Source organism: Papio anubis, chromosome 20, assembly GCF_008728515.1.
Source record: "Papio anubis isolate 15944 chromosome 20, Panubis1.0, whole genome shotgun sequence".
NCBI classification, from domain to species: domain Eukaryota; kingdom Metazoa; phylum Chordata; class Mammalia; order Primates; family Cercopithecidae; genus Papio; species Papio anubis.
The window spans coordinates 22,842,499-22,859,164 of record NC_044995.1 but is presented as its reverse complement, the minus strand read 5'-3'; the positions used below and the strand labels follow the sequence as shown (position 1 = coordinate 22,859,164).

Genomic DNA, 16,666 nt, shown 5'->3' with positions numbered 1-16,666 from the left:
ACTCCATACACACAACACAGCACACTCACGCCCACCACAGCCCATCACAAACACCCTACATACTACACACACCCCCTCATCACAAGCAAATAACTTAAGCATACTCCATATAATAATACACCTTATCAATACAACATCTTACACACCACACACCCAAGCACAACACAGCACACTCACACCCACCACACCCCATCACAAACACCCTACACACTACACACACATGCTCATCACAAACATCCTACACACCACACACACCTGCACACAACACAGCACACTCACACCCAACCACACCCCCATCACAAAATAATCTACATACTAAGCACCTACACACACCCTATCACATAAAACACTTAATGGCATTACACACTACACACCCCTCTACTACAAACACCACACACCTACACAAAATACACACAACACAGCACACCCACACCTACCACACCCTGCTACTACAAACACCTACCTACTCACTTTACACACCTACACATTAATGCACTACAATTAATAAACACTTTACCTACTACATACACATACCTCATCACAAAATAATTCTACATAATTACATACACACACGCATAAATACAGCACACACATGCCCCATACACTACATGCACCTTTAAGAAGCACACCATACTTACATACAACACATATACACTACATAATTTCATCACAAATTTTACACGCCTTGCATAATACTACACCGCATCACAAAAACCCCACACACCACACACACACCCCATCACAAACACCCTACACACCACACACAAACACAGCAATGCCCCCCACACGCAACATACTCTACATGCATCACACACCTCACACACACCCCATACTGCCTACATCAAGATCCAAACCTAATACCTAATTTCCACATGCACTACACTACACATAGCACCTATATGGCCATTACAGCCTCCTCTAATGCATACACCATACATGTGCAAACCCTCCCACCATACCCACATCCATCTCTCACACAAGATGTGGGTATGGCCCTGGGAAGGCTGAGCGCCCCTCCCTGCATACCACAGCCAGGGACGGAACAGGGTACAAAGTGCAAAGGTTCCAGGAGGGCCCCCCGACCTGGTCAAAGAGGCTCCCCAACTCTGGGCTCTGAAGCTGCGTGGGGCGCTGACTCACAGAGGCCCACAGCCAAAGCCACCCTCCACTAAGCCTGACTCCGATGAAAAATGATGGGAAACGCTCTCACATCAAAAAGACACCACACACTGTTGTGAGCAGAGACTCGGAATAAAAATGCATTCAAAACTACCACCCTCCTCGTCCCAGAACGGGCCTGGGGTGAGGAGTGGGCCGGCCTCAGGCTGCCCACGGCCCCAGGCGTCTGCAACCCTGACAACAGCGAGACCGTTTCCGCAGGAAGTGGCAGATCTTGCAGACGGGGGTGTCGTTTCCCTGGGCGACTTTGGATCGCAGTATCTGCCAGATGGATTTTCAAAAACCATCAGATAGGGACTCAAAAGGAAGCTGAGGAGCTGAAGGTCAAATGTGCAGTCTGGTGGGTTTTGCTTGCAAAGGCCAGGTACTCCCGTCAGCCTCGCTCCCGGTGCCCTATTGATTTCAGGAGCAGCTGGAAGCAGCCGTAAGCAATCAGATCTGGCCACTCCCCAGCTCCAGTCCCACACAGTCAACCTCGCCACCACTGCTCTGTTACAACTGAGCCTTGTCTCCCGAGGGCTCAGGATGTGGAGATTCAGACAGGGTCACCCCAGGGCAGAGGAATGGACAGGCCTGCTGGGGGTGGCTGTGGTAGGGAACCAGGATGGCAGGACACAAGGGTCTACCTCTCAGCTATGGGGCCAGAAGCCCCCTTGGGATGAAGGTTGCCTGATCTGACCTGCCCAGCATGCACACAGAGGAGGCATCCGCCCTGACTGCCGAGCTGCTTCTCTGAGCAGTGGGACATGTCAACAGGCTCTGAGCCAGCAGTGAGGGCCATGAGGAGGATGAGAGGGCAGCCAGGTCAAAACTGCAGGTGTCACCCAGAGTCAAGGATCCCCTGGCACAGGAGCCCTCACTCGTCCTGAGGTGTGCCACTTGCAAGAAAGTGCACTCAGCAAGAAAGGCTGAGGCCACAACTCTGCTCTGGGTGGAGAGAGGATGCTGGGAGAATCCTCCTGCAGAAAGCAAACCTAAACTCTTCGTCACTGCTGTCCCAGCTACAATGGCTGCGGAATAAACCACCCTAACATTTAATGGAGTGCAAAACCACCGATCATGTTCATGGACTCTGAAGGTCGGGAATTCAGACCGAGCCCAGAGAGGACAGCAAAGCTCTGCTCCACATCTAGGACCTCAGCAGGTGGAAGGCTGGGGCTCGGAACCACCTGGGGCTCGTGCACACTGGCGGCTGGTGCTGCTGGCGGCTGGGGTCCCCCTGTGGGGAGTCTGTGCTTCCTCATGATGTGGCGGGTGGGTTCCCAGGGCAAGCACCCCACGGGAGAGAACCAGGTGGAAGCCACAGTGCAGTTTACAGTCAAGCCTCAGACGTCACCCAGCAGTACTGCCACCTGGTCATGAGGCCCAGACCTGGGTCAGGCGGGAGGGAAATAGATGTCACCTGCAGACAGCGAGTGTCCAGAAACACTGCTGTGGCCATTTTTGGACAAGACAATCTCCCTCCTGGAACCATCCCTGCCTCGTGTCAGTGTCACAGATAGAACCGCCGCCACAGTGGCCAGCACTGTAACTCCAGTCCTGGGGGGCTTCCAGAGCAGCATCACAGCGAAGGAACTGGAGCCCCAAACACGACCAGACCCACTCACAAGCCCCACGGCCCCTCAGAAGCCACACTGAGCGAGCAGGCAAGCTCGGCCTCCGACTGCAGCTCCAGCAACAGCTGGCGGCAGGACCTGCACGGGTCATGCTACCATGCTGAGCCATTTCCTCTTTTATAACAGGGCAGTCATAAGGATTCCACTGGGAATGAGATGAAGGTCGACAGTAAAGATCACAACAGGATGGGAAGGCACCGTCAGGTGAGGGCCTCCGAGCGGCAGCCCGGTAGAAGCCCCAAAGGCACTCGGCCTGGGTGTGTCCACTCCGTGCCCTTCTTCCCAGGGGCTGAGCCAGGAGATCACCCCCAGGAGAAACAGCCCTCTTTTCTGCTGCTGCCAATTGTGCTCCCGGCTGAGTCCTGCCCAGCAAAGATCCCAGTCTTGCCAGGCTGGGATCCTGCCAAGCAGCCTAAGAGCAGAATGATCACCAACTTGTAAGCCTGAACCCCCCTCCCTGAGACAGCAGGAGCAGCACACACCACGGCCAACGAAGGCAGAAACGGAGTCTGCACTGAAGGGAGGGTGAGGGGAGGGTGGCGCTGGAAGCAGGGGAAGCCCTACTGTGGCCCCGGCCCTCGGCACAGAGCCCAGTCCCTGTGGCAGCCAGGGGCCTTGTCACTCAAACCAGTCACAGCCTCTCCAGCCAACCTGGTAATGAGCGTTCTGGGGCACCAGGCAGCAAAGGCTGCAATTTATACATTAGCCCAGAAAAATCTCTCTCCAGGCGGAGATGACACGCAGCGAGGCGGCCAGCATTTAGCAGGATCCTCTGATCACCTCAAACCTCCCTGGTTAAGTACAGCGCCCACCCTGGCACCTCTGAGCAGGCAGAACAGTTCCTTGGGGGTGGGGGAACCTGGAACAGCAGGCACCGTGGAGAGTGGAGGAAGGTGCACCGCAGCCCGAGCCTCTGCTCCATCTCACACGTGGGCCAGGAGGGCAGGGCCTGCGCTGTGTGCAGAGGCAGGCAGCAAATAACACACCCAGCATATCAGCAACAGGTCTCAGAAAGGCGGTCCCCCAACTCCAACCCAACCCACCACCCTCAGACACACACAGGGCCATGCCACACCTGTCAATGCCATGCAGGAGTGACGGCCTCCCAGGGCCAAAGCCTCAGACGTTTTCACAGAGCGTGGAAGCTAGAATTTCAGGATTAACAAACTGCACTTCTAAACAAACAAGGCCCCCAGCTGACAGGGCTCTGATGAGTGGAGGAACACCATGGTTCTCGGTCTCGAGTCGAATTAGAAAAAACGACATGGACATACATGGAGTGGTTTTAAGGAGTGGAGAATTTAATAGACAAGAAGGAAGGGAGAAGACAGAAGGAAGAAGTTCCTCCGTACAGAGACAGAGGAAGGGGGACTCCAAAGCTGAAAGAGGAGGTCCCCAAGTGCAGTGGCCACCAGCCAGGTATATATGCAGAGGCTAGAGGAGGTGGTGTCTGATTTGCATAGGGCTCGGGGATTGGTTTGACCAAGCATGTTATTCACATAGCCCACGAAAAAGCTGGCCTTCCCACCCTAGCCTTTTAATATGCAAATGCAGGGTGCCATGGATATTCTACACATGTGGGGATACGTGGGGGCAGCCATGCTGCCAGGAACATGTGGGGCAAGGGCAAGAAGGCCTTGGGAATCGCCATGTTGGGTGGACCCAGTTTCTAATGGCCTGCATCTGCATATCAAAGGTTGCCCGCCTAGCTTTAGGAGCTGGGGCTTTACCAGAAAACTTCCCAAGGACCCCTTTTCCTCTCTGTCTACCTAAAATAATTTCTTAGTAACTCCTACGACACAGTTGTACTCCAGCTGTAACATCCCTTCCCAACCACGGTTGCAGGGCTCTGGTGCGAGGCAGGCTGTCACAGCCCTGACCGCATGCCCTTCTTCCTGCAGTTCTTCCCTACTCCCCGTCCCCAGGCCCAGCCCGGCCCTCCCATCCCACCTCCCCTCCCCACCCCTAGCCCATGGTTGGTAGCCGCGGTGCCCCAGCCAGGCTGCTCCTTACTTTCCCATCCAGGTGGCATGGCTGGCAGGAAGCCTGGGCACAAACAGGGTCGACCTCCCAGTGTCAACATCAATGACGCCGTAGCAGCCTGGCTCAGTGACACCGAACGCCCAGTGAAAAAAGGACTCCTGTAGCAGGAACAGGAACTCTTGTTAGCCAGTGGAATGTGAGGTGCAAGGAGGCACCGGTGGCTGCATCGCAGCACCCCAGGGAGCCAGCTCAGACCGCCAGCCTCTTGCAACTTACCCCAGCCCCAGACATCCCTTCCCCTCGGCACCCGACTCCCCGGTTCATCCTCCCGTGGTTTGGCAAGGGGCAACCCGGCAGCTCCCCCACCCTGCTGGGAGCCCTCCCTGATGCTGCAGGTTTCGGGTATGTGCCCGAGCCCCCCTGTATTCCCACCCCCTAGGCCCATGACAGGGCGCCCAGCACCACCACACATCCAGCTCAGCCCTGCCTCTCTGCCACGTGCAGGCAGGCAAGACGCTCCCCAGATTCCAATGCCCAGGCCGGATATCTGCACGGAAATGGATTCCTCCATTTAGGACTTCTTACTTCCCTCTCCCACCCCCGGGGCGGCTGATGACTTCAGTGTTTAGGGACGAATGCTGCGCTAAAAGGACGTCACATAGGTATGGTGGAGGAGGATCTCTTCCAAAATTAGCCTAGCATACCATCAGAAAGGGAGCCAACAGCTGAATTTAGGAAATCGGTTTTTAAGCCGCAGAATATTTAAACCTGGAGAAGCATCAAGACTGGCCAGAGAAAACTTATTTAGACCGCCATGTCTCTCACAGCCATAGGACTGCAGGCTTGCAGCTGTGTGAACAATGGAGCAGACAGACGGGACCCTTCCGGCAGAAGGTGCTTTTCGTAAAGAAAAAAATTGTCTGCGGTCGCTCAGCAATGGGTCTCAGCCCATCTGTGGGGTGCTGGGGCAACAGGGTTCAGCTAGGGAAGCCATGCCTTCCCATAGTCTCTCCACACCCGGCTCGCCTTCACATTCCCATCTCTCTTCTTGCCAGGATGCCGCATGGACACATTCCCTAGGCTCTGCCCGCCCCAGAGAGGTTCTGAAGTTCCCGCTGTGATCAGGCTCCAGCTCTGGGCATGGCAGCGGGGAGAAAATAGCACTACATTTAGAGATGGAAGACGAGGTTCTAATCCCAGCTCCACCTCTTGGCAAGTCATTTTCCCTCTGAGCCTCAGTTTTCTCATCTGCAAAATGGGTGTAATGCTAAGATCTGTGAAAGTGAGCCAAGCTCAGAGCCTCACAGTCTTCCTGGGTGGGTATCCTCACGTTCCTGTACCTGGGGACTGAGTGTTGCCAGTGACTCTCAGCCATGGCCACCATGACCAGGCTGGTTGCCTGCAGGTGGGCCACCTGCCGCCCCACATCTTCAAGTTCTACATCTTCAAGGAGCCCCTGGACCACTTCCCAGGCGAGGAAACGGAGGCTCAGGGAGGGCCACAAAAGGCAGCTCTGGCCAAGCTGGGGCCTCCAACTCCTGCTCAGGCAAGCAGCCCCATCACAGGCCTGCTCACCTGCAGCCAAGGGGGCAGGCTCACCTGGCGGAAGAGGACCCCGGTGTCGGTGCAGTAGCGCTGAGTCTCCTCCCCGCCCTGCAGGACCACGACGGAGCCGGCCTGCACAGCGGGGTTCTTCCGCAGCCGCTCACACAGGCGCTGCCGGTTCAAGGCAAAGAGTGCCAGCGGCACCTTTAGGGTTTCATTCCCCAGCCAAAACGAGGGTCTGCAGAGGCAAGAGCACACACAGCCACACAGGCCTCTGTTAGCATCTCCAAGCATGCCCACACCTGAGATCGGGGTGACCGGAGGCCCGAGCCTGCCGTGGGACCCCCATCAGCACGGGGCAAGCTGCCCGAGCTCTACCTGCTTTTGACCCAGAAATAGCTCCTCACTGGTCCCCCTGAGGACCACAGGGGCTTGTCTCCTCCGTCATCCATGCTGTCCTGACTCCACCCCCCTGCTCCTCTGCCCCCCAACCAACTGCCCAGCAGGCCACAGGGACTGCACACTCCTGAATCTGCAGCAGGTCCCCAGTCCTGCTGCATTGGTGCCCATGACCCTGGGGGCCACTCTCTCTGTGGAAACCCTCCCCAACAGCAGCTGGCCCAGGCTCCCTACCAGCCAGGCCCCCAGCTCCCGGCTCAACCTCCTTGCTGGAGCCCAGCTTGGCCCAACCCTGGGGCCTCTTCCCTAACTGGCTCCTTCCCTCAGCTCAGCTGAGCTCACCCAGTCCCTCAGCTCAAAGGACCATCTGCATCTACAGACCAATGACGTGCGGCTCCAGACTCACAGGCCCATCGGCCACCCTCAGCAAGCAGAAGATGGCCCTGAACCAAAGCCGCTCCTCCCCAGCCTCCCCCGACACAAAGCACCTGCGCCTGGACAGTCCTGCAGGCCATCCTGACCTCCTATCTCATCCCACCTCCTGGCCACCAGCAAGGTCTGGACTCTACCCTCAATGCACATCCTCATCCCCAGGGCCACTGCCCCATGTCCCATCTGGACAACTGCAGGCAACTCTCAGTGGCGCTCTTGGCCCCAGCTTCCCCACAGCCTGGTCTGCACCTTCTGCCAGAATGGCCCTTTCGAAATGCCAATCCCAGCACACACTCCCTGCCCGACCCCGTGCTGGCTGGCTTCTCTGAGTGCAGACTTCACTCCCCAGCCACGAGGGATCCAGGCCCCCAGTTCACCCTTGGTTTCCTCTGCTGCAGCACGGGCATCCTCGCTCATCCCTAAACAGCCAGAACACTCCAGCCTTTGCCGCTGCGGTGCCCTGTGGGGAATGCTCTTCCCAAGGGCTGTTTTACCCAGCCTCTGCAGAAATGCCCCTTTCCTACCCACCCCACCCCCCAGCTCTCTTCACGTCTCTCCAGAGCCCCCATCACTCTTCATTTATTTGTTTGCTGGCCCTCCAGGTAACATGTAAGCTCCCTGAAGGCAGGGACAGAGCAGGTGTCGGTATCTATGGAATGAATGAATAAACAGACGGTGGTCCCAGCAAGCAGGCTGGAGGCCGGGGCGGGCATGAGAGACAATGGGGATGAGGTGGAGGAGGAGTAAGCAGGGGCGGGGTATGCAGGAGGGAGCCCCTGCAGGCTCTCCAGCCAGGGGACAGTGGGTGGGCACAGAGGTCAAGGAGGCAGGGACGTCCCAGAGCTGGTGAGAGCAGACAGCGCTGCCCAGGAACTGCAGTGAAGCTGCGGATGAAACCTGCCCTCACAGTGCGGCACTGTGAAGCTGCCTGGGGCACCTCTTACACTCACCTCACATGGGACCCTCAGAGGCCCTGACCCTCCTGCCAGGGTCACACAAGCAGGTGACACCTCCTGCACATCTTGGCTCCAATACGACCTTCTCAGGATGGTCTTCCCCAGCCTCCCTCTTTGAACCTGCAACTCTTCTCCTTGCCCAACCCCCTACTAGTCCCTGGCCTGAGGTTTCCCCACTTGCTCTCCAGATACACTCCCCTGCACTGTGCCCAGAGGCTGACCCACCCAACCTCCTCAGCGTGCACACTGCCTCCTGCCTCCAGGCGTGCTGAGCCTACGGCAGGCACAAGAGGCTGGGGGCAGGAGGAGGAGGAGGAGGACAGTGGATCCACTCCCCTGGCTCCCTCCCTGGGGACCCTGGAACTAAACGGCTGGGGGCACCTCTCCATCCAGGGCCACTGCTCTGATGAGGCCACCCTGCCCCACAGCATGGCCCTTGCTGGGTTTCTGACCAGGTTCCCCACTCTTCTTTCCTGGGTTCCCTTAACGTGCGCACAGCTCTGCATATCGTCCCCACTCTCCACTCTCCTTAGTGGCCCCCTGGAGTAAACTCCTAATGTGGGGCCAGGTCCCTGGTCAAGACAACGCTTAGCACTCAGCACCTTCCAACCTAAATGCAGTGGGTGCTGCCTGGTGCTTCCTGGTGTTATCCAGTCCACCCCCTCGGGTGGAAACACTGGGAGATGGAGCACCTTGCCCGACACACAGCAAACGCTCAACACATATCTGCTGAATGACACACAGGGCCACACACACAGCTGTGGGATGAGAAGATGCCACATCAGCCGCAGTGGAGCAGGAAGCAGCCCTGGAGCCCCAGCCCGCCCAGGAAGGGTGGAGGGTCAGAAGCAGCCGCACATGCTGACATGACCAGAGCCCCCTCCCGCTCCCCCACATGCCCTTCCTACCCTCCCAGGAGGGTGAACAGGTGGCTGGGTGGACACCAGCAGCCAGGGCTTCCTCTGGGCTGGGGCTGCTTTTCTGCCACACTCAGCCATCGGGATGAAAGGGCAGAGGGAAGTCGGTGAGAGTTTGTAAACATGACCACATCCCAGATGGCCATGCCGTCGGGAACTGAAAGTGTAGTCACCAGGACCTTGTGCTCACATGTCCCCCACAGCCTCCCACGCCCTTTCCCTTCACTCGGGAAAGCCCATGGTGGGATGGGCACAGGGCCAAAACTCGTCTCTGCAGAGTCCCCAACAGCACAGGGGCAATGATACTGAGGACCTGCTATGGACAGCCTCAGCAACAGCCGTCGAACAGCATGACCGGCCGAAAATGCCCATCCTCAGCCACCAGCCTGGCCCCCACCTGCAATGCTCGAAGAAGGGCTGGCCTTCCCCTTGTTCAGAACCTTCTGAGAGACTGAAATTTCTCAGGGCACACGGACTGGGATCCCAAGGGCTGAGCAGAAAATTTGATAAGCCACCTTCTCCTTGAGCACTCAGCTGCCACTGCAAAGAAAATCTACAACCACAGCCAGGCGCGGTGGCGGGCGCCTGTAGTCCCAGCTACTCAGGAGGCTGAGGCAGGAGAATAGCATGAACCAGGAAGGTGGAGCTTGCAGTGAGCCGAGATCATGCCACTGCACACCAGCCTGGGCGACAAAGCAAGACTCCGTCTCAAAAAAAAAAAAAAAAAAATCTACAACCATGCTTACTTCTCCACAGGGCTCCGCCAGAACAGAACCCACCCTGTGCAGGGCTCTGGGCATGAGAAGGGCTAGCCTGAGCCACGAGGCAGGGCAATACGCTACAGTCATTAATTACAGGACACCAAGGAATAAAGTTTTATAGAGACATGCCCTTTGATTTCTCATGGCAGAAACCAAACCCCCAGAGAGACTGTCAGGCTCAGAGCCAACACAGATGAATTCTTCCTGCAAATTCAGCAAATGCAGCACCAATAAAACATCTCCAACAGGTTTCTGCTGCTGCTTTTGTTAAGTGGCACCCGGAATTTAAAAGGCAAAAGCCATTATCATCCCCAGGTCCCAAGGTAAATACGCCATGCTTTGCTGCAGACAGACAGGGCACAAGAGCTCCAGAGCCTCAGAGACCCACAGAACAAGTCTCTGAGACCCAGAGGCCAGGATCCCCGCTGCCCTGGCAACAACCAAGACCCGGTAAGCAGCCCAGGACCAAGAACGGAGTGACCAAGACTGAGGCCAGTCCCCAAGGAAGGTAGGATGCCACTGCCCCTACAAGCCGTCCCTGTCTCCATACAACCCACACCCCCGTATCAGTACTGGGCCACCCTCTCCTTAACAGCCAACTGCAGGGCTCTTACCTAAGGCCTAGGGACCCCCAAGGATTCATCCTCAAAATCAGGGGCTCCATCTACCTGGATGGGAAAAAGCTATACCTTTATTTTCTCTTTTTTTTTTTTTTTTTTTTTTTGAGACGGAGTCTTGCTCTGTCACCCAGGCTGGAGTGCAGTGGCCGGATCTCAGCTCACTGTAAGCTCCGCCTCCCGGGTTCACGCCATTCTCCTGCCTCAGCCTCCCGAGTAGCTGGGACTACAGGCGCTTGCCACCTCGCCCGGCTAAGTTTTTTTTGTATTTTTTTAGTAGAGACGGGGTTTCACTGTGTTAGCCAGGATGGTCTCGATCTCCTGACCTCGTGATCCGCCCGTCTCGGCCTCCCAAAGTGCTGGGATTACAGGCTTGAGCCACCGCGCCCGGCCTATTTTCTCTAACCTCCAATTCAAATTTACATTTTCTTCAATTATTCACATAAGTAACAAACTACTCAGTGTCAGCAATGCATGTTAATCTGTCACCAGCACAAATCAAAGGTATTTTAATATCACGTTATTGCTGTTGCAGTATCTCGAAATATCACTTTTGCACCTCACAACTTCAAAATTAAAGTAGTTGGGCCAGGCGCAGTGGCTCATGCCTATAATCCCAGCACTGTGGGAGGCAGGAATTTGAGAGCAGAATGGGCAACATGGCAAAACCCCATCTCTACCAAAAACACAAAAATCAGCCAGGAATGGTGGCTTGTGGTTGCGGTCCCAGCTACCCGGGAGGCTGAGGCGGAGGATTGCTTGAGCCCTGGAGGCAGAGACTACAGTGAACAGAGGTCCCAACACTATACTCCAGCCTGGGAGACAGGGCAAGACCCTGTCTCAAATTTATGTAACATTTTGATAACTGTATTTCCAAATAATTGGGTTTTATTTTTGAAATATTCTGTACTTATTTCATGCATTTAAAAACATTATGCCAGCCAGGCACGGTGGCTAACACCTATAATCCCAACATTTTGGGAGGCCAACACGGGCGAACCACCTGATGTCAGGAGTTCAAAACCAGCCTGGCCAACATAGTGAAACCCTGTCTCTACTAAAAATACAAAAGTTAGCCGGGCATAGTGGCGCACACCTATAATCCCAGCCACTCGGGAGGCTGAGGCAGGAGAATCATTTGAACCTGGGAGGCAGAGGTTGCAGTGAGCCGAGATCAAGCCACTGCACTCCAGCCTGGGCGACAGAGCCAGACTCCCTCTCAAAAAAAAAACAAAAAAAACCAAAAAAAAAAAACATGATGCCAAGAATGGTGCGTAGGTTTCACTGATGCCCGTGGGGTCCACCGCACAGACAAGGAAAAATCTCTGCACTAGAATGTGGAGTCACTGGCCAGGCGTGGTCGCTCATGCCTGTAAACAAGGCACTTTGGGAGGTTGAGGTGGGTGGATCACGAGGTCAGGAGTCTGAGACCAGCCTGGCCAACATAATGAGACCCCATCTCTACTAAAAATACAAAAAAATTGGCCAGGCGTGGTGGCAGGCACCTGTAATCCCAGCTACTCAGGAGGCTGGGGCAGGAGAACTGCTTGAACCCGGCAGGCAGAGGTTGCAGTGAGCCGTGATCGTGCCATTGTACTCCGGCCCGGGTGACAGTGCAAGACTCCTTCTCAAAAAAAAAAAAAAGAATGTGGAGCCACTTCTAGATAGGGCCACACCGCTAAACTCCCAGCAGGAGAGGCCAGCCAAGGACCAGCCACCTCCTCCCCTCAGCCTCCAGCATGGGGCCAGGCACCAGACACACGCTCGGGCAGCCCACTGGGTGCCTGACCATAAGCGCCAGGCTGGAGAGGGTTGCCACGGCTGGAGAGGACCTTGAGGCAACTGACCAGCATCTTCCACCTTGCACCTCTCAGCATACACAGAAACCAAGAGAGGGCTGTGTGGAGTCAGGACCTGGGGAAGAGCCAGGGAAGGACACTCAGTGGCCAGCCTGCCTCCCACAAGCCCACCCATCCCCAGCCCCCAGAGTCGGCCTGAGTCTTCTGCTCCTGGAGCACAAGGTTCACATTAGGGCGGGGTCGGGCTCGTGACCCACAATCTGAGCCCTGCAGAAGCCTCTCCAGAAGAATGCTGACTCCAGTGTAACCTATGGCCCAACAGGTACACGCCCAGGGCAGCTCACCTATTGCCTCTTTCTGGCTCTGCAACAGCTCCTGGGAGCCACTCGGTGAAAGAATTAAAGCTATTTCTTCATCCTATTCCTCGGAATTCTGTCACCGTGACTCCTTCCCTCAATCACTAGGAGTCTCCCAGGAAAGCAGGATGGGATGCTGTACTAATTTAGAGTAAATCCCTTTTTCATTCATTTCACCAAGCACCAATCACAGGGCAGCCACAGACTGGCCCTGAGGGTACAACAGAACCCCTGGGCTCTAAGGATGCTAAGAGACGAATGAAGGGAAGCAACTCCTAACCCACAATGGGCAGACGTGGAAATGTGTCCTGCTGGGGAGAAAACCGAGTGCTCTGGAGTTCTGAGCACTAAGCCTTTACCGGAGGGCTGGGAAAGGCTTCTGGGAAAGGGAATCATCTGAGCTGGGCCTGCAAAAATGTGAACAATCACATAGAGGACAAGAGCATTCCAGGGATAGCGGGTGAGTGTGCAAGGGAAGAAGGGAATGGAAAAAGCCATGTGGGGGAGCAGATGCAGACAGGTCTGGCTGGAGCTGAGATATTTCAAATTATCAACCCTGTCTGTGGAATGCTCAAAGCATGGCTCAAAGAGACAGCAGTGCCACCAAGTGCCATGGGATAGGGACCCCTCTCCATGAGGGGATGGGAGGTGACGTCACAGCACTCTGTCTCAACTTGAAGCCTATACTCAGACTAGCAAGAGAAAGTAGGATCAACCCTGAAACACTCCCAGAGTAGATTCTTGAGTTTCAAATTGAATCTGAGATGCTAGTTTAGGGCTTCCCCTACTCCCCAAATCATATGGGGCACACCCCAGTCACCTGGAACTCTCATGGACACCCTCTGTCCCAGGCTCTGGTAGGATTCTAAAGACAACTAAATCCAACTCCCAGGGAGCCCATGGCCACGGCCGTGACTTGCTGGTGTCATGCCTCGTTATGCCTGACTCGATTATCTGTCCTGTGGGTGCGGGTGGGAGCTGAGCCAGAAACATACTTAATCGATCTGCTCTTAAGGAAGCCACTGGGGTCAACCTCAGGCTCAAAGTACCCATGGGAAAGCCCCATACCAGACTGGGATGGCTCTTCCCAAGGAGACTGCCAGGCTCTGGAAGCTCCCACACCCTCTCAATAGCACACCTCTCTAAGAACTGCCTGTCAGGCCTCTGAGCCCAAGCCAAGCCATCGTATCCCCTGTGACTTGCACATTTACGCCCAGATGGCCTGAAGTAACTGAAGAATCACAAAAGAAGTGCAAATGCCCTGCCTCGACTTAAACGATGACATTCCACCACAAAAGTGAAAATGGCCGGTCCTTGCCTTAAGCGATGATATTATCTTGTGAAATTCCTTTTCCTGGCTCATCCTGGCTCAAAAAGCTCCCCCACTGAGCACCTTGTAACCCCCACTCCTGCCCCCCAGAGAACAAGCCCCCTTTGACTGTAATTTTCCTTTACCTACCCAAATCCTATAAAACGGCCCTGCCCTTATCTCCCTTCGTTCTCTTTTCGGACTCAGCCCGCCTGCACCCAGGTGAAATAAGCAGCCATGTTGCTCACACAAAGCCTGTTTGGTGGTCTCTTCACATGGACACGCATGACACTGCCACTCTGTTTTGCCTCCCTCACCCACCCTGTGTGGTGGTCCAGAGAATTCGTTCTGCTAGAAAAGCTCTCATTCTGGGACCAGGCGCGGTGGCTCACACCTGTAATCCTAGCACTTTGGGAGGCCGAGGTGGGTGGATCACCTGAGGTCAGGAGTTCGAGACCAGTCTGGCCAACATGGTGAAACCCCATCTCTACTAAAAATACAAAAAATGAGCTGGGCGTGGTGGCACAAGCCTGTAATTCCAGCTACTCGGGAGGCTAAGGCAGAAGAATCACTTGAACCCGGGAGGCAGAGGTTGCAGTGACCCGAGATCATGCCGTTGCACTCCAGCCTGGGCAACAAGAGCAAAACTCCGTCTCAAAAAAAACAAAAACAAAAAAAGAAAGAGAAAAAGAAAAGCTCTCATTCCAGGATCCAGTCAGTTCCAGACTTGCTCCCATCCAGACATCAGCTTGGTTCCTGCAGGAGAGCAGCAGGTCTCAGGCCAGCTTGGAGTCCTGAACCCAAATGCAACCCCTGGCACTTCCTGTGAGCACCAAGCCAGCCTAAACAGAAAGACAGCACACCCACAGCTGGGCACCAGCCTGCTCATTCTACCCTTTAAAAGGGTCACAGGCTGGATTCAAAGATCTGACCCTGAGTTCCTTGACACCCATCTGAGACTTTGTCTGCACTGTTCTCTACCCAAAGGGAGTCTCATTGCTGAAGGATAAGCACAAAAGTTATCCAGGGAGTGAAGCCTTCCCGCACTTTCCCTGAGCTCAGAGTCTATGTTCCTCCTTTGCAAATGCCAAGACCACAGGCAAGCAGATGGATGACAGAGTCCCATGTGTCCATCTGCTCCAGTGGCCTGTGAGTACCTAAGGGAAGGCCCAGTGCTATTCCCGGAGTACAGCAGGTGCCCACAAAATGTTTGATTTGTATATTCTAAGCTCCCTCAACCTTGGGGGCCAACTGAGAACCCACTTTCTGTTACCATTTTCCCCACATCTTAAAAAGAGAGATGCATTCAGTCCACTAGATTCCCCCATTCTGACCTCAGTTTCCAACCTGGCATCTGGAATACTGCCCCCTCCTACACCAAGCCCCCTCTACCCCACTGAGCCACCAGACCCACACCTTCTCCCACTGAACTCACACATAGGTCAGGGGAGCCTATTCTTTTAAAACAGATCCAGCAGCTTGTAACAAAACCCTTCCAGCCCCTCAGGGCAAAGTCTGAAGAAGCCACCTGGAACACCACACCTTCCAGCCCCAGGCATGCACTCCTGTCCCCAGAACACTCTGAACTCTCAACCTTTGTCCCCTACCCTGGGCTCAGATGCTCCCTATCTGGGAGATTCCGTCCAACGCTCCGGTAAACCCATCTGTCCACCCTTCCTCCCACTAGGACCACTCAGCCTTCTTTCATTCAGCCCAGTATGAAGCACCTACTGTGTGCAAGGCACTGGGCTAGTGAGAACCAGGTTAACGGACCTGCCCTTGCACTCTAAATGCAGAGAAGATAATGAACAAGTACAAACAATGCTCTATATGGTTTATCAGGTAATGATAAGGGCACAAAAAGTGGGATAGATGGTTAGAGAAGGATTCCCTGAGGAGGTGACATTTGGCCCCTGAAAGAAATGTGGACGTGCCCTGCAGGGAAAAGGGAATTCCAAGTCCGTCTCAAATACCGCCTCCTCCGGGAAGCGTCCGGGTGCCTGCGGTCCTCGCAACGCCGCCCTCCCACCTGGGGGTCTTGGCAGCGAACATGCGTGTCGACCCCAGCCCCCACCGCAGCCGCACACAGTGGGGCCGCCAGACGCGCGCAGGTAGGGCCTGAGCCAGCCAAGAGGGTGGAGAAGGGCTGCGGCCCCCGCGCTGACCCTGACTCGGAGCGTGAAGCTCGCCGACCCGCGCTCGGACTCTGGGCCGACGGGAAGAGGCGCCTACCCGAGGCATTCAGCGAGCCCGGTTGGGGCTCTCACCCGCGGTCCGGCCGTGACACCCATGCCCCTCTCCACGCCAGCGGGAAAGAGCCAGGGAGGTGCAGTACTCACCCGGTGGCCGCCGCCATATTCGCCCGGCACCGGCGTCACGTGCAGCGCGGCGTCAGCTGAGCCCCTCCGGGTCCCAATGCGTGGGGCGGGGTAAGAGCGGGGGAGAGGGCGGGGCCGGGGGCGGGACCGGGAGTCCTGGACCCACCTCCTCCAGAGCCAAACTCCACGGTACGGGAAGGGGCGGTACCGGGGGAGGGGCGGATCCCTGAAGGGGCGGGGCTCCCGGAGAGGGGCGGGCCCAAGAGCGCGACCAGCATAAATGGGCGGGCTGCCTACTGGAGACAGTAGGTAGGGGTAGCGGGTAGATTTTCCTCCTTTGTGTGGTGGGAGGGAGGTCCTGAAGCAGAGGACACCTTGATTCTGGTTCAGCCCCCGATCTGGCGTCCCAGCCAACCCGGGAGAAGAACACATGGGAATAAAGAAACCACGTGACAGGAGAGAAGGGAGACTGACTCAGG

At 55.8% G+C, this 16,666-nt stretch overlaps 1 protein-coding gene across 2 annotated transcripts in view; it reads right to left on the bottom strand.

Annotated features, from left to right (window-relative positions):
- PEPD (peptidase D) overlaps nt 1–16,372 on the bottom strand; it is a 139,678-nt gene extending 123,306 nt beyond the window's left edge. The window contains exons 1-3 of one of the 2 annotated variants that reach the window (XM_009194106.3): nt 16,209–16,372; nt 6,378–6,561; nt 4,809–4,936 (exon numbers count right to left, since the gene is read on the bottom strand). In XM_009194106.3, coding sequence (XP_009192370.3) covers nt 4,809–4,936; nt 6,378–6,561; nt 16,209–16,225 — 329 coding nt within the window. In that variant the 5' untranslated portion in view covers nt 16,226–16,372. The other variant, XM_009194105.4, reaches the window with a different exon arrangement.
- Nucleotides 16,373–16,666: the final 294 nt, after the last annotated feature.